The following is a 22,538-nucleotide window of genomic DNA, read 5'->3' as shown; positions in this document are numbered from 1 at the left end:
TAATCTTAATGATTTTCCCATTTGCAAATTTTCCAGGAATTTCCTTCGATTTTACACGAAGTACAACTCCATCAACTAATACTCGATCGAAAGTTTAATCTTCCAACAAGTCGTGCACGCAACCATAGAACATAAAACATGACGAATCCAGTGAACTGTAATTTATTATGCTACCATGACGTAAAAACATTCGAAACATAGAATGCCATTCGCCTTCTGTTCATTTTCCAAAACTTTTTACTGCGTCCTCACCCTCTTTCTCTTCTTCATCGACCCTGACATAGCAGAGCACTGGCATTTTACGACAAAAATCTTATAAAATGTCAACCAACGCTCTTAGCCGATGTAATATCCATTTTAGGTACTGGTAGTATCAACTGAAAGAATAGACTATTGAAATTATGTATTCAAGAATTCTAAATTTGTCAAACGAAGAATAAGAATTTTCTACGGTGATTAAGAAATTAATTCAACTGCCTTGCAATCCATATTGAATATCTTCTAAGATATACAAGCGAATAAAGGACATTCAAACGATTCCAGAAAGTCGGATGAAAAATTAGGACAGTAGACCGTCCAGAATAAAGATTAAAATTGGAAATCACAGCTGTCTTTCTTAATTGAAAAATCAATTTAGCGTTTGTGTCCTCGTTAAAACGGTCATGCCACGGCGAGCAATCTCAACCAGTGAAAATGACTGCTTTTACCGAGGGAGAGATTAATGATGTAACGTGACCCTGTTCGCTTGTAGGATGACTCAGAATTCATACCCGGGGAACGATGTTCTTCGAAACAACGACATAGTTGCGAGCTTCGTCCGGTTGCGGATACACGTGCGCACCTCACGTGATTTCATAAACTTACATAAAACTTGCATATTAACGACTTTGCACAACTTTCTTTCTAAAGTTGCATCTTTGTTGCGTCAATTCCAAGAAAGGAATAGCAACTGTTATGACTTATGTAAAATTGCTCCTCTTTGTATTGACAGGAGTTGTGAATGGATATTACATAAGACAAAAGTTCATCGTGTGGAAACGTCATACAGTTCCTGGACATCGTGGGTGTAGAAGGATACCAAACTAACAGCTCATTAAGGGAATGGCTGTTAGATCTTTAGAGAAGCAATCTCGTTTCTTATAGAACTTTGACACGCTACCTTGCTCGAAGGCTACTGCAACTACTTTTTATCTACTCGACGAGTCTCTTATGTGTCCTGTCAGCTACTATCGAGCCATTATCAGCGAGCACTGACTATTTCTATTTATGGTTCTTGTGGCAGAGCTATTTATAATTCTAAAAATAGATTTATCATTATATATTATTTGAAAAAATTTCTCCTACTCTTGGTTTACATAAAATGCTTTTCAATATCATATTATGAATAGAAAATGATAGATAGATAAATAGAATAAAAAGAAAATAATATTAATCCAATTTTTAGAAATTTTTTTCTATGAAACTCATTTTGATTTTGTCTCAACAAACCAGTCTAATACTCTTTTTGATAGACTTTCCTTTTTAAAAATTATTCACGTATAATAATCCAATAGCGTGAAATTGGAGGCAACATCGGAGGCCAAAGTATTCTTGTTTTTGCATTTCGTATGTTTGTACTACACATTTTAACTTCAATCAAAAAAGAAATACGACTTATTCCAGCTGCGTGTGAATCACCTTGTATATTGATAAAGTTTGGCTGTCAAACTCTGGAATATATAGAAAAAACCAATCGAGACAAAAGAGAGGCATCGATGGAGAAGACGGAGAAAGATCATCGATAATCAAAGATTTTAAGAGCTTGCGTCGATATTACGAATCATCGAGATAGGCCGAGTCCGACTGGTGAACTTGACCTTCACCTCGAGCGCGGCTACCTTCGATCGAACTTCCATGCTTGGTAGGCCGGGAATTCCCCGAAAGAAGGTTAATAGAACCTTCTTCAGTGGCACGTGTGTGATGCCACAATAAGATGGAGTGCGAGACCGAGGTTGCCGTGAGTAGCGTGACTGTGGTCGTCCGGTAGATTCGTTGAGGAGGAGCGATTCGCGTGCAGCCTGCCCGAAAATCGGCCCTCCTCTCCATCGATCCTCCCTTCGTCCCTGCTCGTAATTCGTCTCAACTCCAGGCACCGATCGATCCTGCTACAATTCGGCCCAATGGTGAAAGCATTCGGCGAATCCCGCGTGAGTCATCTCGTTTGTTCGTTTTCGCGATGACCTTGCTGGATAAACACCCATGCAATGCAACGCGGGGACTACTTATTGTTAGCCAGCTGGCAATAAGTGATTTTCATCGAAGTTTAATCCTCCATACCGATTATAACACGCGAACGTAAACTACTAGGTGACCAATGAAGTAGGACGACTCATGCTCGTTCGCGGTATACGGGTATACGATACTATACATTATCGTGTATAATTCTTGTATATCGTGTAACAAACGACAACTTTGTAATTCGACAGCTCCCTACCTGAGATTGCTGTCATTAAATTTCTGGTATACACCTCTTAGTGTTCTAGGATATTCTAGGATTTTTATAGTCGTTTCTGTTTGTAAATATCCTAAACTTTGTGTATTACGATACAAGGTTTCTTTTGTTTCTGTCCTATTGCTAATTGTCTTTTCTCTTTGATCGTCTTGTTCCTATTGCCAGTGTGTTTCTTTTTCTCGAAGTGTTCTTTTATTACTGGAATTTTTTCTATCTAATGCTCTCTTGTGCACGTCTTTTTTATTATTGAAATTTCTTTTCTTTGTATTCTTAAGCCGCCTCTTGTTGTTGAAATTTCTCAAATTTTTGAAACGATCGTTGTTTCTTTCACAGAAATTCCTTTCAATGCACTTGTGACTTTTATTACGACAATTTCTTTTCTTTGCACTCTTGTATATTTTTTTATACCCCTACTATATCTTTTGTGGCTTGCACATACAGTTTTTCTTTTTTGCTGGAATCTTTTTGCTTTCAAAGTTGAAATCCTCTCTGATAAGATTGCGTAGAAAATTTCCTAAAGCTCAATCTCATAATGGAAAACTATACTCCAGCAACATATCGTCTAAGAGAAATCCAGAGGCACAACAGAATGGTGATAATCCATGAAGCGACTGAAACCGAAACGTTCGCAACAGTATCGATAATTGCTAGGAATAATTTAGAAGAAAGTAACCACCAGTGACTGATCACCGGTGATTAGATGAAAGTTATTCATAGTAATTAATCGTCCAAGAGGTAGTTTATACTACGCTTTAATAATATTAGGGAAATCAAAGAAAGTTTAGACAGATTCAAAGAATGCTATGAACGTAATATTAATTAAAACATTTGACAAAATAAATTTCAAGCACGTAGAAGTCTATGGAATTTAGAGTAGTATCAACGTACACCTTACTGCCTGACCAGTTTTGGACGCCACTACTTGAACGAGATCAATGCGTGACTAAGTGTCACACTGCATCAGGTTGACCTATGTCATTACAAAATTTGTATTGCCCAGGATGACAAGAAAGGTCGCTATTTTAGATTTAATAAAAACGAAAGCAGAGATCTGACTCATTCGCAATATACATTACGTAGGTATTCAATACCAGAAAGAACATTTAACGAATTGAAACTATCAGTTGGTCGATAAGTTACAAGAAAAGAAAAAGAATTATTCTCGTCGAGGTGCTACTCAACGATAATTACTTGTCGCATCGCCCCATCGATTTCGAATCCAATAAAGAGAACTCTACAAGGAGATATCACTTTTTCTCCGTGTTGAGTGGCCTCTTATAGGCAAATAAATCGACTAATTAGTAGTCACTCGACCTAAAACAACGTTGTATCTGTGGTTGTTTAACGCATTATCATGAGATATTACACAGTTTGGCATGATGGAAAACGGAAAACCGTATAAATATCCCGAGGCTGCACGCAAGACGACGGAAAAAAGCCTTGTTTCTCTGGACGTGCTATGTGTTACAGGCTTTTCAAAAATAAACCTGCACCACGTGCAGCCTTGATCCTGTGCACGCAACAGTGCATACACATGTGACACGTAAGCGTAACATCGCCATACGCACATGCACTACTATCTACAGGATCGCATAGCATCGATGCATAATATTATCGGTCGATTTATGGGCAACCTTAATTAATTTATCATCCGATTTCTGATTTTCCAATTTACGGTCTTGTATCGTGCAATTCGTCCATCATAATCCATCTTCGGCTCTGTAAGTGGATGTATGCTATTATACGTGCATTGCAATGTTACTCATAGTGACATTATTTTAACATATATTAAAAACATTTCTCTTTTCAGAATTGCTATAACGAGTATAATCTTAACATAAAAAATTTTAACCGAATTAACAATGAATTAAAATTATAATATATATAGTAGTAATAGTATTATCAATCAACGGTAACGAACTTTGAAGAAGAAAGTTAAATGAGGGGTTTTTCTGCATACTGATAACAAACAGCACAGAATCCATAATTCCCGTGTGTCTATGACTCCACGATAGACATTGGAGGTAGGCTACCAGGGAACATGGAACTAAAGAGAAAGAGAGTAGCAAGGAGAGAGATAGAGAGGGAGAGAGAGTGAGAGGGGAGGCGGGGGTGAAGTCATAAAAGTAGGGCAGTAGTGCGGTAGAGCAATCAATAGAGGCCGGATCATGGTGGGGGATAGGGGGCATTAAGCCACCGTGGAATTTTGGCATTCCAGAGGAGGGAATATTTTGACTTTTAAATAGAATAAGAAACAATTTCCAACAACGTTATTTTATTTTGGTCAAATTTAGATTCCCTTGACATTTACTATCTTCCAGTTATCAAAAAACATCTATATACCTTCAGTATAAGAAGAAATCTCATAGATATTATTTTGAATGTCTGCATTTTTTTTTAAAAAGAAGTGTAGTGATAATAAATATTGTTTAAGAAAACGAATAAAATACTTGACATCTAAGGGAAGTAGGGAATGCCAAACCACGTGTTATCTTCCCGCGAAAATGATCGAGTATCACGAATACATGATTAGGCGTATGTTTTAATGTAGCAGTGCCTCATTTATCGGTCTTAAATTGAAATATTCGTGAAATTGTATTAAATATCATAGTTAATAGCAATAATTTGAATAGAAGTGTTAATAAATCTTTATAATACATATTTCTTTGTTGAATTTATTTTTATATCGTGTCTTATCTCTTTTCTATGATTAGAAGATCGATGAGAAAATATCAAAGAACCTAATATCTGTCACTAAGTTAACAAACAAATGACTGACGATACATTGCATTCTCAATTTCGATTGTTTTTTTTTTTTCTATTGTTTGCAAAAGATACATTATAAGTTAATATTATAAATACTATACGTGTGATAATGCGTTGAATACCTGTCGATGATATGTACCATTCGTAAAGACGATTCATAATATTATGTGTGATGTGTAAAGAGGTTATGATGCACGAAAGAACATCAAAATGAGGGATACATACAAGGTACTTCGATAACGAGGCACGACATGAAATTGTCAAACAATTTAATACATAACCGCAATATTTTTATTCTGAAATGTATACAAATTGATGGCATAATTCAGCGGAGACACCTAGTGGATTTTATAAAATGTTTCTCACCGATTAAGGTGTACGAAAATGATCGTGAAAAAATATTCTCTACCTAGGACGCGTCATATATTATCAATTGGCATACGATGAATGATGCGGAGCATTGATTAACGAATAAAGTGCTTACCTGGTTCTAAATATACGCACGACACAACTCCACCATTTCACCGATTTTTCACCGCACTCGATCGCGTATTGTTGTCCTTTGCTTTTTTTAAACGTGCACAGTTAGTTGGTAATGTAACGCTATCTATTCTTGCTTGTTCGTATTAAACGAAGCATTAGTGAAATGGCTGCACCCTCATCGTAGATGTCACTACAATGCATGGAAATATTTGAAATTTCTTGATGTAAATTAGCGCCATTCTGTAAAGATTTTGAAAATGAACTTCTTTTGCTCTTATGTACTTAATTCTGCCACAGCAATTATTGGATGATATTGAAACTGGAAGAAAGGCAAGATCTCATATGTCTTTATATCTCCTTTTCTCAACATCTGCAATTTCTTCTTCACCTAGCACAAAAAAAAAGCTGAAATGATAATTTGTAAAGAACATAAGATTGTTTATTGGATATCAAGTTTTACAAATATTATCACACACTTGTTATGAATATTTCATTAGAGATGGCTGCCTTATATGTATTGTACAAATATAATAATTATATTTTATAATGGCTATATGTATATGTATATAAATACTTAATTATTTTATAAAGTAGCGGTGTTCTATCTATATACATACATCAGTGGCCTGTAGCTTCTTTTTTAGTCTCCGATTACCGCCGAACTTTCATACTAATCCTAACAAATTCATAAGACACTGATCGAAGAGAAGAATAGTGAACGACAATGAATAGAATGACATGTAATGATAATGACAATGATAGCAATGATCACAACGATATATCAATGGAAATGATTAAAACCAACCAGCCTCTAGCATCTTGCAATATTCATTTATCCTCAATATTTTCAGTATACATAAAAATCAATAAATAATAATTTTACATAGATAAATATATATTTTATATATATCTACTATACTTTTGTGGTAAAATATTTCTGCAGGCCTTTTTATAGGCCCGTTCCTTTCTTTTTAATTACAAAGAGCTAAATCGCCCTTTGAATCACGCAATAGTTACAAATTTTATATATATATCTAATATACAAGCGGTTCTTTTCTTATCGGTATAGCTCACATGTACTCACACAGTTCCATTGTGCCAATCTTAAAACATTTATAAAATATCTCCGATTTCGACATAAACGAAAAACATTCGAAAATTATTTAGAATTATTTTTGCTCTATTAAGCGTACAGCCACTTTGTTCGTAATATTTTCTCTATCCAAGAAAACTGTAATATTCGAGACAGGAGATGAGAATGAATCGAAATCGTGCATTGTAGCGAATACATATATCTTAATACTAGTTTGAATAACTCTCTAATCAGAGCTAAGCCGACGATAAAAGAAGTTCGCTTCGCGTTGCTCAAGATGAATGGTATACTTCCCGTCTAGCAGCAAATATTCGAGTAATATGTAATACTCTGGACGAGCCGATGATTTCTTTCGTATAATTCACGACTGGCATTGCATCACAAACAATAGAGTATCACATATTGCTTTGTACTATTTTCCATATTAGGCTTTGCCGCAACGGGAGTCTTGGTGCATTGTCCTTTACGCGTTGGACTTTTGTACAATTATGTTCAACTTTAAGAAAATACAAAAGTGCTTAAAAAGGTGGTATAGTACGGAATACTACATGAGAAATTACCTGATCGTATTTCTTCTTATATGTCTCAAGTTAGAATCATTACTTTTATCCTGCATCTCCCAAGGTCTCTCTTTTATTAATACTAAAGAGACCTGCGTATATATCGCAATAAAACATTGTAAAAAATTTATTACGTAGCAGATTCCTAACATTGGAAGGAAATATGTATTAACTATGTGTCTCGACGGATATGGTCAAAGAACTGCCGCTTTAATATCCTATGTGACAATCTGCCCGTCGTCATCGTTTCGAATATGACAGAGAAATTCGATTGTTTTCATTTCTTGCAAAGTACCTGCACTATTGCAAGTCATCAATAGCTGTGCTGTTGAAATCTATTCAAACGAAATAACATATAGTACTTACAAATAACAATTTCTAAATATTGGGTAAAAAATAGTTTGCAAAAACGACTCTAAAATTTAATTTAATTCTATTAATTAGACCGACTTACGTACCTTAACTGGACGTTAGAAACATAATGCTTATTTAAAAGTTAAACGAACTATCGAAATTTTAAATATATAAACACTATCGATACTATCGACATCTCGCTGAAAACGTATCGTGTATCGATACATGAGATTCTTATGACAAGACGCGCGATATTCAAATTCTTAATTCTCATATGCTATACAGCTTATTATAATACCCATACTCGATGTTCACTTGTAACCCTAAAATAATTTCTCAATGAGATCGTAATACTACATTGTTACTTTAAAAGTATACGCGTACGTTCTTCCGTAAATAGGAACAGAGTTCCTTATTAAGCTGCCAAAGCCACTGAGTATAGGTCAACATAATACAAAAATGTTTTAAGGCCATTACACAGTGTTCAAAAACGTTGAGATTTTGTATAAATGAAAAATATTTCAGCCTGTTAAATATAATTCGTCAAATTACAGGCAATGTTTAATACATTTTATAAATAATATAAAATTGGTGAAACTTCTTGATGACTTATTGTGTTTTAATCGACTAATACTAAAATAACTAACTTGAAAGTACCATACCGTATAAAACCTATTATCGAACATTGATAAAATGTTATGAAAAGCATTCTGATGGATAAAAAATAGAAAATATATTCCTACTGTCCGCCTTATGTGTAATGAACTATTAATTGTTCGATTAAGAGACTCACGTGATCTAGCCATCCTAAGCGTAAGTATGGCAGTCGACATTACTGATATATAAAACGTACTCTCTCTTATGAGTATAAGTTACAAAATCATGGCAAAGAGCGCGTGAGTTTTTGAATGCAATACGAATTCTTTTGTTTTTCGCTTTTTTAGGCAAGATCGTTACTTTTTTTATGGTGCATATAAAAGATAATCGCGAAAGTACCCATCACTTTCTCGCGTATAAAAATTGAAAGAACATTCAAACCGTTTCTCTTCGCTGTGAATTCATTGAATTATTAATTTAACATAATCTATTCGCGTTGAAAGATCATCGATAAGAATCGAACTTACCATTCGTTCCATTTAGATTGACTTGCATACATCGTATGCACAAAAATACACCGTTAATAGTCCGTAATAAAATGTTCAATTCTTTCATCAACGCTTTCAAACCATACTACTCAACGTTCTTACAAAATACAAATTCACTACAAGAATGTGGCAGTGTCAGAATACATTGGCAAGTATACTTTGCATTTTATCGTAAAAAGCAACGTTAGTACCAGAGGAAAAAGCAAATTGACTAGGAAAGAACTCGGTCTAGTCCAATATCACTGGGATTATAGCTTTCAAATGAATTGTTTGAAAAATTCAATATCGAGGCCGTTCATCGGTCATCGGTTATACACTGCCAATTATATTTTTTTTGCGTATAAACTTTGTCAAGAGTTTCGACGTGTAACATAATTGTTACGTCTATTTCTCAGGTACTAACATTGAGAATGTATCATTGCAGTCTATTGAATTGAGATGGCACAAGGTTTAGGAACCTTTTCTAGCACTCAAATTCAGATGCTGTTATGGCATTTAGGTCTTTCATAAGGCCTTCTAAATTAGCCATCTCTTGATTTAATTCTTCTGTACTGTAAGAAGGCTGTAAAAAATAAAAACAAATAGTTCAGCATCTTATCTCATGATCGAATGTAATAAAAGTAGTTAAAATTCTTTTATCTTTTCTTTATAACACTATGATATAAAATTAAAAGATTACCTTTAACCGTTCAACTTCTTCCGAAGTATGCACCGGATTCGAAACTGAGGCTAATCGATTCTTTGCTAACTGTGTAGAACTTTGTGGTTTCTTGTATGGACTTCCAGACATTGTAGGTCTTACTGTTACTTGAGAAACTAAAGAACACAACAAAAAATATCATAATACACATGCAAGATGACATAGGCTATAAAAACAATAAACGATGGGGCTCACCGCCGTGTTTTTGTTGGGCTGGTGTTGAAGGTGCAGACTGAGGTGGAGGTGCTGGCACGCTAAAACTTTTCAAAGGATGTCCCTGCATCCTTTTACTACCGCTACCACCATCAACTCCACCACCTACACTTGATGGTTGATTATTATTGCTATAGTGTCCTGAAGCGTATTGAGTATTTCCACTATAGGACTGACCACTTGTACCATATGATAATTGCTTTAAATACAAATAATTTATATGAAACATGATTCTTTATTTAAGTGTTTATTACCAACTATATAAGAATCTTACTTGACTTTGCATTGGTTCATACGAAGTTGAAATATTACAAGAGTCTGGACTCGATTCCGGTGTTGGTTCTAAAGTAATGTGTGCTCGACTTAAACTGTATTGTGCTACAGTTCGAGGATAATTCTGTCTCACGGATGGCGTATCACTACACGACGTATGAATTGTTGGTTGTGACATGCTTGTATTTACGATCGGTGTGGCCGTCGCTATAGCTGTAACAAATTTAGTACTTTGTCATACAGCTTAAGAGATTATGTTTCATTAATATTATTGTATACAAATCAATATTATATACTATAGTCACAAAACATTACATCTCCTCGCTTAATTTTACTATTACTTACGTTGATGTAAAGATGCACTGTCAACGGGAAGTGTAATGAGTTTAGGTTTATGGCTTCCTCGACTATGTTGTCTACTCAGGGTTGAGCACTTCTCATCAGTGTTACCTAATGTTGAGTGAGTAAACATAAACCGAATACAAAAATCAGGAAAATGATAAACAAAATAGAATTTTCTTTCTAAAAAATCTTAACCGAGGTTCTAATGGCGAATAAAAAATCATTAAAACTACCTAATTATGTTAGAAATGGTATTAAATTTATTTGTATAACCATAATAAAATATATGAAGAGCTAAAAATTCAATGAAATGAATAAAATCTTGTAAGTATTGTGTTTGATGTGATGAAGTGTTTTGTTGAAAAATATTATCTTCAAAAACTTACCCATGTAACTTGGTACGTAAGTACGTTTATCCAATGAACTAGAATTTCCATGTACATTCTCTTGATTATAATCCTGGTTATTTGACCTAGGTAAGGTATTACTAGCAACACCACTAGTAGATGCCTCTCCATTTATTGAAGATTTCTCAAGAGCTTTCAATTCCATTTGATCATGATGAATCCACAAATCGGGTGGTTTAATGTTTGTTTTTTGATTTGTGTCTTTCATGTATCTACACATTACAGTTGTAATTTTTGTAAAAATAATGTCGTACAAAACATATTGTAAATATATATATATAATACATACCCTTTCTTCCTATCAGGCGAATCTGGATTGCGCTTGCAACATATAACCACGATCACCACTGCTGTTCCAGTGATAAGAACAATAGAACAAGCCACAATAATGTAGATGAATATATTTGAAAGTCCACTTCCATCTGTAAATTAATTCCAATGTATAGCAGTTCTAACAGTAATGGCGGTAATATTGATGATAGTGCAATCACAATGCAGTATTTACATTACCTCTCATCACTCAATTTACACTTTAAAGTACATGCTATGCTAAAAACAAAAAACTATAGAAGAATAATGTCTTACCTCGATCATGCAATTCATCATAGACATCCATACCACTGCCTAGCATAGAAATAAAAAAATATAGTAATAAGACACCGACATAACACATACGATATGAAGAGATAAAAAGATATAGTAGTCACCATAAATAGCACTATGTACGAAACACTGAACAAACTTTCGAAACTAAAAAAATCGTGTAGTGCATGATACTACATGCATATACACTTATAAGAATTAAATGCTTACTTTGAGGCGTCTTGAATGGAACAGTTGTAGAAAAAGGACCATATCCTTTTGAATTCCGTGCTTGGATTTTGAAGTAGTAGGTTGTACTTGGTTGGAGGCCCTTCACAATGCACTCAGTTTTATCTCCAACTACAGCTTCCAATAACCAATCGCGATCCCATTTCGTATTATCAATTGAATAAAAAGTAATATATCCTGAAACAAATGTATGCATCATTATTATTATACACATTATACTACTATTAAAAGTATTAATGAGTACCTGTAATTGGTCCATTTGGTTGTTTAGGAGGTTGCCAACGCACTAAAACTGAAGTTGGACGGTCTCCGATACTCTGAATCATCAGATCCCTGGGCGCAGAACTAGGTGCAGCTTCTTGAGTTTGATTCGTAACAACCATACTCCATAACGATTCTCGTTTTCCCTAAATAATTACTAAGTTATTTAAATACCCTTTTGTATAATTAGATATTCTTCGAAATAATAAATTATAAATACCTTAACAAGCTTGACTGCAAATTCATATATTGTATTGGGTTTTAAATCATTTATCATGCAATTAAGATCAGTTGCATTATGATATTTATAACGAGGGTTGCTGCTATGATGATGTGACGTATAACGTGCTACGTAATATCGATTATCCGTTACGAACTGTAATGTTATTATCTCTTTTTAATAAGGTCTCCTAATTTAGTATAGTATATTAATATAAACATTTACGTACTTGAGTTTTTGACAAGGTTGTATCAGTCCAGTATAGTACGACTGTAGTGTCAGACAGAACAGCGGCTTTAAGACCAACAGGCGGTAGTAAAGGCACAGAAAATTCAGACACAGAACGTTCCGTAGTTCTTACGTTTGCATATGCTGGTTGACCATCGCCAGCATCATTCGTTGCTCTTAGTGATATAACATACTCAGTGATTGGTTCTAAATAGAAAAGAAAGATAATATAACATATCTAACACGTTTATGACTTCATGAAACTACAAATTTGACTATTCACCCAATTGATCTATGGTAAAAGACCGTTCTTTTCCATCAAGAAGTCGAACTTCAACATCAGGGACTCCCTTTCCCCATCCAAGTTTATATCCCTTTACTTTAATACTTTGATCTTTCGGTGGATTCCAAAAAACTTGTATATAATCAGACATTACTTTTGCTGTAAATATATAAACAAAAAATATGTTTATCATATATGAATTAAAGTTCACAGTAACATAAAAAGTTTTAAGAGCTTACTAACTTCTTAAGTTGCTGGGTGTATTTGGCACTCGGTTTTCATCAGATTCGGTTTCGTATGTTTCTATCTGTATCCATTCTGACCAAGGTCCAGTTCCATTAACGTTTAAGGCACATATACGAACTTGATAAACAACATGTTTTTCAAGTCCAGTGAGTACTCGTGAACGTTGATTTCCTTCAGTTGTTATAGTTACCGGCTGTGGACTGCGATCGTAACGACGATAACGAATTTTATAACCAGTGACAATTCCATTTTGTCCTTCGAGTGGCGGTTCCCATCTTATTATAATGCTCTAAAAACAAAAATACCAAAAAGCTATACAATGATATTCGAAAATTATTCAATGTTTTTATCTGTGGAACTCTAAATATAATACGCACTGTAGGACTAACTGGTTCTACTGTAACATTGTGTGGTGGTTGAGTAGGTTGTGCACTATAAGTCCGAACTACGATATCTCTACTAAACACGCCAGGACCATTCTCGTTTACAGCCTGAACTTTAATACTATATTCCGTATAAGGCACGAGATCTACTAATTCGTGCATCGTACTAGTAGTTTCACGCGTTATGTCCTCATTGTTACCCTTTAAGTAAAATATTCAAAATTTAACATTTAATACATTATATTACGTAATTATTAACATCTTTTATTCAAAACAATATACCTCTACAAATGTAATTATGTATTTAGAAATTTTTCCATTGACTACTTGTGGCTTTTCCCAAGATAACGCAATGCTCACACTGCTTGTAGCATGTCCCTCTAAATTTAGTGGAGGTCCAGGGACATTGACCTATTGTAATAATAAGTTTGTAATACTTTGGTCATGGAATAATACGTTTAATTTACTAGATATGTTTGAAATTATAGACAGACCTCAGTAAGTGTGGTAACTTGTAATATTTCACTGGACATTCCGGACATCCCTCTTTCATTCACGGCGACTACTCGAAATTGATACGTCATACTTGGTTGTAAACCCTGTATTACTGCCTCTAATTTTTGTTGCCTATGAGTAACTCGTTCTCTGTAAGATTTTACTATTATATAGAAGACGCAAGTAAACACGAATCATAAGTGCATTTATCAAGGAACTAATCGTCACCTTTGAGCACCTTCTTGTTTGTAATAAATATAGTAATTTAAAATCTCTCCATTTCTATTCTCGGGTTCTTGCCACCGTAAAGTTACGAATCTAGCAGTGACAATGACGTGACTTAAATTCCTTGGTGCTGACGGGACACTTCCTTCTATCGATTCCAAGCTGTCTGTGTCATCTACAAAATGGGATTTTGGGTCGTAAAGGGAATTAGGAAATTTAACAGATCCAGGCAGATCTGCAGGGTCATCAGAGGGACCAATGGAAAGCGGTGGATTGGGGGTAAATGCAGACATTGTGTGACCTAAAAGGGTACTTGGGTGCTGCCACGTTTTATTATACAATTGCCGATGCAATAGTAACTTCTTTTTAGGAACTGTCTTTGGGGTAGTTGATTTATGGGGATTTGCCTTTTCTGAATACATATGTTAGCATGCAACACAGTTAAAAAAGGAGGAAACACAAATGGAAAATAATTAAATTAAAATTTGTACAAAAAAAAAAAATAGAAATTAAATATAGTATATGTCATGCTCTCAAATAAATAAATAAAAACTAATAAATATATTAAATAAACGCAAAAATAAATTTTACTACAAAAAATTATTTAGATTGTACATATAGGAAATTGAATATAGATAATTTCAATTGCAGAACTCACTAGGCTGATTAATTGTTAAACGTGCTGCAGCTCGTACACTTCCAGCAGAATTTGTTCCTATGCATTGGAAAATTCCAGCATCTATCGGTAGTAGGCCGTTAATTCTAAGATTGTAACTAAAAAAGAAACATTTATTTCAATTTCTTATACTCTATGAATTATTTTGATCCATTTTCAGTGATAGTTAGTAAACATACCCATTCACAATTTGCCAGTATGCACTTAAGGTAATACGTTCGCCATTTTTGAGCCATGTAATTTTCGGTTCTGGCTTCCCATAAATTTCACATTCAAATTCTAAATCTTGATTTTCACTAGCTACCTTATCTTCTGGCTTTCTAATAAATCTTGGTGGAACTATATAGGTAATAAAACAATGATATAGCATCAAATAGTGTAAAATAAAATGAACATGTGGAAATACTGATAGTGAAACTAGAATACCTTGTACAATTAAATCAGCAGCTGCATCTAATGTTTCAACTTCATTTTCTGCACGACATTGATAAGAACCATCATCTATTTCTTGAACATTACTGATCACAAGACTGGAAGCAGCAACTCTACTGTACCTAAACAATTAAAAAAGAAGCTTAAAAATTCAACTTCTCCATCTTATGTACACCTTGACTGCATACCTAGATTGAAAAGATGCTAAATCAATGGCAACACCATCTTTCAACCAAAGTATACTTGGTTTTGGGTAGCCATTGGCAGCACACTCAAGTGTGACTGTTGATTCTTCAATAGCTATTTGTTGTAATGGCTTAGCAATAAAGACTGGTGGAGTACTTTCTTGACCTATAGCAGCAGGTAACAAATTAATATCTGCTAGTTTATAGAGATCATGTTTAAAGATTTACACTAACCAATATCACTTGTTAGCAATCCTAATTGTGCTTTATTACTGGATCTTTGTTGTCCATAATTACTAACATTACAGCTGTATGATCCAATATCTTGTATATTAACATCATCAATTTCTAATGCACCTGATGGCAAAATTGTCATTCTATCATCAGGCAGCAATGGATGTTCATCTTTGAACCATTGTATAGTCAATGAACTGGAGGATGTGAGAGGTGTACAACTTAAATATGCAATTTGTCCTGGATAAACCATAGTATCTTGAGGTTCTCTTTCAAATACTGGCGAACCTTTAAAATAACATTTTTTACATGATTTTGATTCACAATAACTTGAAAAGCTTATATTGGTCCTAAATACTAACTTGCAATTTTAATTGTGGCAGTTCGAGAAACAATAGCCCCAACATCATCTACAGAAGCTAAACATTGATAGCTTCCAGTCAATTCCAGACTACTGCCATAAACACTATTTATATACAAAGATCCATTAGCTAATTGAGATCTATAAAAAGAAAAAGGCATGATAAAAGAAAACCTTCATTTAAGAACAAAGTAATATCGTTTTAGACCTTAATACCCTTACCGGTAACTATCTCCAATAAAATTAATCGGTTGTCCATCGTCAGTTCTCCACTGTATACTGGGTTTTCCAAAATCACTTTTTGCTTCACAATCTAATCTAGCAGGACTTCCATGTTCAACCACTACATCTTGTGGCTCGATAGTAAAATACAATCCACCTGCATTAGCTGTTACAAGAAAATACTATTTTTAATTATAATTCTTAACGAATAAAATTAAGGATATAAATTTATTCTATCCTTTTTCTAAACTTTACCTAAATACGCTACAAAAAATTTCTACAAAAATTGCTACAAAAATTTTGTAAAACGAAGTTTTAATGAGCATCTATCTTACCAACTAACAGAGGGATAAAGGATAACATTATAGCCATAACATCATCAAGTCTCAATTGTGTTTGGTAAGTTATCTCATACGTGCGTAGGTGGATAAGTATCATAATGGTACATGTTGAAAAAATTATTAGAGGTTTAGGTATAAGAGGGGAGATACGAGTGTGTTGTAAAGTAACTGAAGAGAAGAGTGGGGATGAAGGGTCGGCAACCCTACGCAAGCACCCTTTAGCCCTTTAACGAGACACCCGAGCCGAGTGCCTAAATTCTTCTTTTTTTCCTTTCTTTTCTTTCTTTTGTGGGGCTTTGCGATCGTCCGATACCACGTATAGAACGACGACGCAGGACGATTCAACATCTTTTCTGAATAATTCTTTGTCAGAACACAGAAATAAGAAAAATCTGAAGGAGCCATTTTATGGGACGCGATGCGAATGATTTCCAGTGAATGCCTAGACCCTATTGTTTAATTCCAAGTAATCGATATGTTTACGGATTATTCCTTTTTACAGAACAAATAACAACGAACAAAAAGAATTTCTGAATAATCTCTTTATGAAGTTAAGAACGTGTAAATTCGTTGGCAGTTTATCGCGGCGTTTCAATTATTTGAAATATTGTTTAACAATGAGATATTTCGTATTAAACGGTTTTGTTTCTTTATCTACATTCATGCAGCAGACCTTAAAGATCGACACGGCCGAAGAATTCTAGTCAGCTCGTTAGAGTTCTCTCAAGAAATTCTTAAGGATCTTCTCTTTAAAAGAGTCGCATTATACGCAGATAATTGCGAAAATTTTCTCCGACCAATGATCTTTCGGTACAGGTAACTCATCTCTGGACTTTCTTATCAAGAAAAATGCGTTGAAAAAATATTAAGAAGCTCTATGAATGAAAATGTTACAAAACCCTTGTAGGCATATGGAAATAATTTTACTTAATACGCCGTTAATGTAATATTATTTCTATTTCATAATTCCAAGTATGGTCAGGTATCAATAACCCCAAGGAAAGGAGAATTCCTTATATTTATTCAAATTAATAATAGTTAGTGGTACAAAGCTAGATATTTGAAAGCAATCTTTCAATTCTTTTGGTTGTCCTAATAGTAAAAAGTAGCGATTTTTTATGTCAGAATTTCTGTAAATTATAAACAACGAATCTGATAATAACAGAGACTAAAAATAACAGTTATTCTCAGAATTTCATGAAAAATATCAAAAAGGTTTTTAACCATCTATAATGGTTATTCATAATCAAAATCATTTAAACTAAGATATGAATTCTTATACCATAACTTCTCTAATTTCGCTTATAATGGTTACGATCCCTAGTTAATAGTACACAAAATTGTCAAATATTTCTAATAGTGATCAATTCCGTATTTAATAACATAACAAATATCAACATTATACAGTTACTTAAAAAATACTTAAAAAATAGTGAGTAACCATATCAATTTTGATAATAACTAGTTCAATCGATACTTCCATAAAATTGAGAAGCACTGTCGGTTATTGGGTTACAGTTTCACGCTCACGGTGGTCTGTCACCTTCCTGTGCAACCTTCGCGGAGGAACAAACACGTCTTCAGCGATCGACAGAAGTAATTTATATCTCTTTCATATTAAACTTCTTTCTTCGTTCAAATTCTATTCGTCGCTTTTTCAATATCACGCGTCTAATGATAATTTCAATTTTTACCACCACGCTAATGTAGCAAACTTCACGTAGTCAAAAAAACCTATGGAATAGTATGAATTATTTCGTTGAATTGATCGGATCAATGCTTGCAGTTTTCGAACATAGTTCTTGAACTTTTGATATTTTTACGCTTCAAGATTAATCCCATTAATTCATAAGTGATAACATTAGGTTATTGGGGACCGTATCAATTATAGGTTATATTACTTACTTTTGGAATTTTTAATTTAATTTGATTATACTATTCTAATCATGAAAAATGTCAAATACAAAGTAAAATGAAATACTATGAATTTTAACGATTTACCATAAATTATAGTTATCTATAACTCAACGATACTACTTGAACATTAATCATTGCGAAAGTGTAAAGGTGGATGCTGAAAAGAGAAGTTTGATGAAATATAACATGTTACATATCAATCAATTCATTTAAAGTCATAGGTTACAAAAATACTAGAATTATTTTGCACAAAGTAATTATTATTCAAATATTTCGATTTTCGAACTCTTGATATTTTTGTATTTCTAGATTAATCCCATTAATCCCTATTGCGAAAGTATAAAAGTGGATGCTTCGAAGGGAATAAGAAAAAAGGAAGAAGAGAAAGGAAGGAACGTGCGAAATTTGGCGCCCGATAGCGCCACGACGGTGCATTCTCAAGGAAAATAAACCGTTCGCCGTCTGACTATTTGATTTATGAGCGCGGGCGACAACCTACCGCACGGCATACCGAAATAGATCAAGAGGAAAACCATTGCAATGCATGCGCGAGGTAAATCTGTCGCGGGAACAACCACTGCCCCTTATTTTCTATCAGACATCAGTTTATACATCTTGTTTAGTAGCATAACGGGAGCGAAAGAAATGCTAAGAATCACACAGAAGAAGAGAGAGAAAGAAGGGAAACGAGAGTATCACGTACAATCTTACAAGTCTTGATGTTATCTCGAACAAGTTAGATGTATCGGATAATATCCTGAAAAAAAGGTTCACGTCATCCACGTAAGGATCATTTCGCATTGCCAACCATTTTATATTGTTTCATAGAACAATTATGACTGCGGGAGAATAACTTGAGAATGGTACTTTCCCCCTATATCCATAACCATACTGTATCTTTTAATTGAATTACCTGGTAAGAAATAATTTAACCTCGTTCTTTTTCTTGTCTTTTTTTCGATTCACAAATGCTTGAACGCATTCGTCACCTCTCATGAATTTCCGCGCGTCAATAAATCTCCTGAATTTTTTCACAGTGCAGATTAATTTGCGGAGCGAGTTCGTACGTCTGTAGAAGTTGGCAAGGGAAGGAGGGAGAATGTTGAAAAACGCGGTAAAAGTACTCGACATGTGACGAACAGACCGTGAAGGAAGGCAAGGTACATATACATCGCGTTACGACAAATCTACACAGTGACTCATAAATACTGATGAATCGGAAACGATGGGGAGAAAGATGTTGCGACCCTCCTACAGGGAAATCAATTAATCGTTTACAAAGTCGGGGTTGTCCGGTGACGTTAAGACGTATAGGTAAGCCACGGGAATCTAAGATTGATTTTTGTGAGTGATACATTTATTCCTCGAACCGGATTCTTCCATCTTTCTCTCTCGTATCTTCTTTGTACCGTGACTGTTACTTCCGTTCAAGGTGCTGTTCCACGAAACGTCAAAGAAGAATGAGAATCAAGGAAGCAATGTACTGCCTTGAAAGGATAACACACTCACATGCATACATATACCTTAGTATAGCGGTAATAGAATTGCTACTGTATTACACGTTTGAACGAGTGTATTTTCTTTTCAAGTCAAATAATCGAAACGAAGTAAATGATTAAAATTAATTAAGAATTCTTTATCAAGATGAAAGAAAATATCTTAGGTAAATCACCCCATATATCAATATGCACGCATACATCGCGTGGGCGCTGACCATTAAGGTGTCGTTACGACATCAGTCGCAGAATACACACGTTTGTAAATACCACTTTACATGGATTACATTTGAACGCCTGTATATTGTACGATCCATTCCGTATTTGGGCTACCAGCGTTAGAGTGGATCTTCGTACACTGGACATACATCACGAACAAGTCCTTATATGCGCACATTGTATAAGAGAAAATAGAAAAACACAAGGAAAGATTTCCAATCCTTTTTTCACATTGGATCAATTAATATAGAGTTTCAGTTCATCGAACCGAAACTCGAGGGTTCACGACGCTAGTAAACTTTTGTTTGCATTGATCCATAATTGTTCTGCAGTTTACTGCACATCAGTATAATCGTATCTCGGGCAAAGTTAACTGGTTTATTTGAGGAACGCACCCTTTTAAGACCCCTTTCAGTGTTTGTATACTTCTCCACCATGACGAGCCGGAAATGGATCTTTATATCTAACTAGACGAACGTATGTAATGATCAAAGCAAACAAAAAGAATAATAAGGGGGATAATTCTGGCCATATTTTCATCATACGGTGCGATGGTAAAAAGAATAGGATGTTTAATTTTTTGAGTGGGTAGGTCTGCTGAGATAGATTAACATAGCGACGCTGAATGTTTAGCACATGCATTTCCTATCACGATAAAATCGTAAGGAGAGGCCTGCCGCATTGTTGGAATACTCCGCTGAAGTGTTTAAACACAAATGCTTCCAGCGGTGTAACCTCTTTAATGAATCTGTAATATAGAAGTCCGAAACTTTTATTTTCGCTTGTAGTGTACTATGCGGTAGAACAATGATCTCTGGCTCTGGCTTAAATTTCTTCCAATTCATTGTTACTTTTATCAAGGGATCTATACAGTTCTCGTTATTACGACAAGGGATGTGTCTCCATCCAGATCGTTGCAATCGGAAATACACCCCGAATCACCCCCTTATACTACCATCCTTCTCTACATCAATAATAGCCACCCGAAATGCAGTGCTTCTCAACTTTATCTTTTAAAACACTTACAAAATAAGCATTAATCGTTAGAAATACTTGTTCACATACACACGATGATATCGTTCATACATTCGTTCGTCTTGATCGACATATAAAGTCTCGACTCTTAAATGGCTCGTTATTTAATTCGAACTTGCGCAGTGATAAATGATTTAATTAAACAACTACTTACATAATAATTCTACTTAATGAAAGTATGTTGCGCATAACAAAAACATAAACGATCTCTGTTTTGCAATTTGTAACGTTCTCTATATGCGCGGCTATGCGTGTATACGTAGGTAGATTTATAAGATTTAACAATCGTAGATTGAATTTGTAATTTTGTTACTCGTTTGACTAAAAAATTATATCAGTACCTTGCAGCTTGAAGTCTAGGCTATAAGTTTCAAGCATTTTCAAAGACATAATCTCTAATATTAAGAGATTAGCAAACAGAAAATCGCAGAATGGTTTCGTAAATATTTGCTTACTACTAGATTAGACGGGATGCAAACAGTGGTAACTGTAAAACGATACACAATGATGTTTCCCCGTTTCCATGCTCATCGATAAAACATCAGATAAGATATAATAAAATCACTTTGCACTTTTAGCTATAGAAATGAATGAAAAAGTGTTTTCATAATATATCTGCTAGTGACAACCTTATCCTCCACGGACAACTACATTTTCCCTTTCATACGTGTGAGTGTGCCAATGATTTAAATCAATTTCTAATAATAAGATATCTCAACGAAATTCACGATAAATACATTATTTCAGGTAAAAATAATATAAATTAACATACCTTCATAATAAGAACAAGTTAGACTTACCCAATACGATGAATGTCAACAAAGCCAACGGGATAGGAAGAATACGCGGCTCCATTGGGCCAGCGGGTGTCACAGACTCCGACGCGTACAAAAACCCAGTGTAGTTTCTTCACACGATTGCTGCACGAGCATACAATGTCCTGTTGAGCGAATACATGCCAATTTTTTTGACTCACCGTCGCGCATCAAACGACAGATTGAGTCTCGTATCCACAAACCTCATTTTTCCACAACACTATCGCGAATCCAACGGCAGAACATGGCTAAAAGACAACTACACACCTCCTCATTGTCTCGAGTCTACCGACGTTCTGACTAGCGCCGCCATTTCGTGGGCATCTCGCGATTACAGCGGCATCATTGAGACTTTACTGAATTAACAGGTGGTTTAAACAATCCTAAAAACTAGCTACGCTTTTTTATTATTTCTAGGGATGGAAAATCTATACGTCTATCTCTCTGTGGAAATGACTTTTAAATGTAATTTTAGTTCTTTCAAAACATTCATCGTTATTACATATTATACATCTCATTTATAATTTCCTATTTGTCACGTAAATGAAATATTAAGTAATACGAAAAATATTGTATACACTTATTTTGTATTATAATTGTGTTATA

At 34.5% G+C, this 22,538-nt stretch overlaps 2 protein-coding genes across 6 annotated transcripts in view; both read right to left on the bottom strand.

The window, feature by feature from the left end:
- The window catches only part of LOC100646199 (R3H domain-containing protein 2), a 29,431-nt gene extending 23,571 nt beyond the window's left edge, over positions 1 to 5,860 (bottom strand). Inside the window, exon 1 of the mRNA XM_012316036.3 lies at positions 5,742 to 5,860. The gene's annotated coding sequence lies outside the window, so the exon portion shown is untranslated. The remainder of the gene's footprint in view (positions 1 to 5,741) is intronic.
- Positions 5,861 to 6,157: 297 nt separating this feature from the next.
- LOC100646317 (neogenin) lies at positions 6,158 to 22,248 on the bottom strand. 5 transcript variants are annotated; one of them, XM_012316039.3, is made up of 27 exons: positions 22,136 to 22,248; positions 21,918 to 22,037; positions 16,110 to 16,275; positions 15,889 to 16,028; positions 15,527 to 15,814; positions 15,296 to 15,458; positions 15,102 to 15,229; positions 14,855 to 15,014; positions 14,658 to 14,773; positions 14,003 to 14,411; positions 13,774 to 13,924; positions 13,562 to 13,690; positions 13,274 to 13,480; positions 12,894 to 13,185; positions 12,651 to 12,809; positions 12,369 to 12,574; positions 12,140 to 12,295; positions 11,903 to 12,065; positions 11,641 to 11,835; positions 11,413 to 11,451; positions 11,117 to 11,249; positions 10,807 to 11,039; positions 10,424 to 10,528; positions 10,080 to 10,291; positions 9,788 to 10,004; positions 9,572 to 9,708; positions 6,158 to 9,454 (listed from the first exon to the last, which is right to left on the bottom strand). In XM_012316039.3, exons 2-27 carry the CDS (start codon positions 21,970 to 21,972, stop codon positions 9,356 to 9,358), a joined length of 4,458 nt encoding a protein of 1,485 aa, XP_012171429.1. In that variant the 5' UTR covers positions 21,973 to 22,037; positions 22,136 to 22,248; the 3' UTR covers positions 6,158 to 9,355. The 5 variants fall into 5 exon arrangements, with proteins under 5 accessions (XP_012171429.1, XP_012171428.1, XP_012171430.1 ...); XM_012316038.3 differs by having other exon boundaries at positions 21,918 to 22,057; positions 22,136 to 22,239; XM_012316040.3 differs by having other exon boundaries at positions 14,003 to 14,174; positions 21,918 to 22,236.
- Positions 22,249 to 22,538: the final 290 nt, after the last annotated feature.

The sequence above is a fragment of the Bombus terrestris genome, chromosome 14 (assembly GCF_910591885.1).
Source record: "Bombus terrestris chromosome 14, iyBomTerr1.2, whole genome shotgun sequence".
Taxonomy (NCBI): Eukaryota; Metazoa; Arthropoda; class Insecta; order Hymenoptera; family Apidae; genus Bombus; species Bombus terrestris.
The sequence above is the reverse complement of the archived record's forward strand: the minus strand, read 5'-3'. Positions and strand labels throughout refer to the sequence as shown.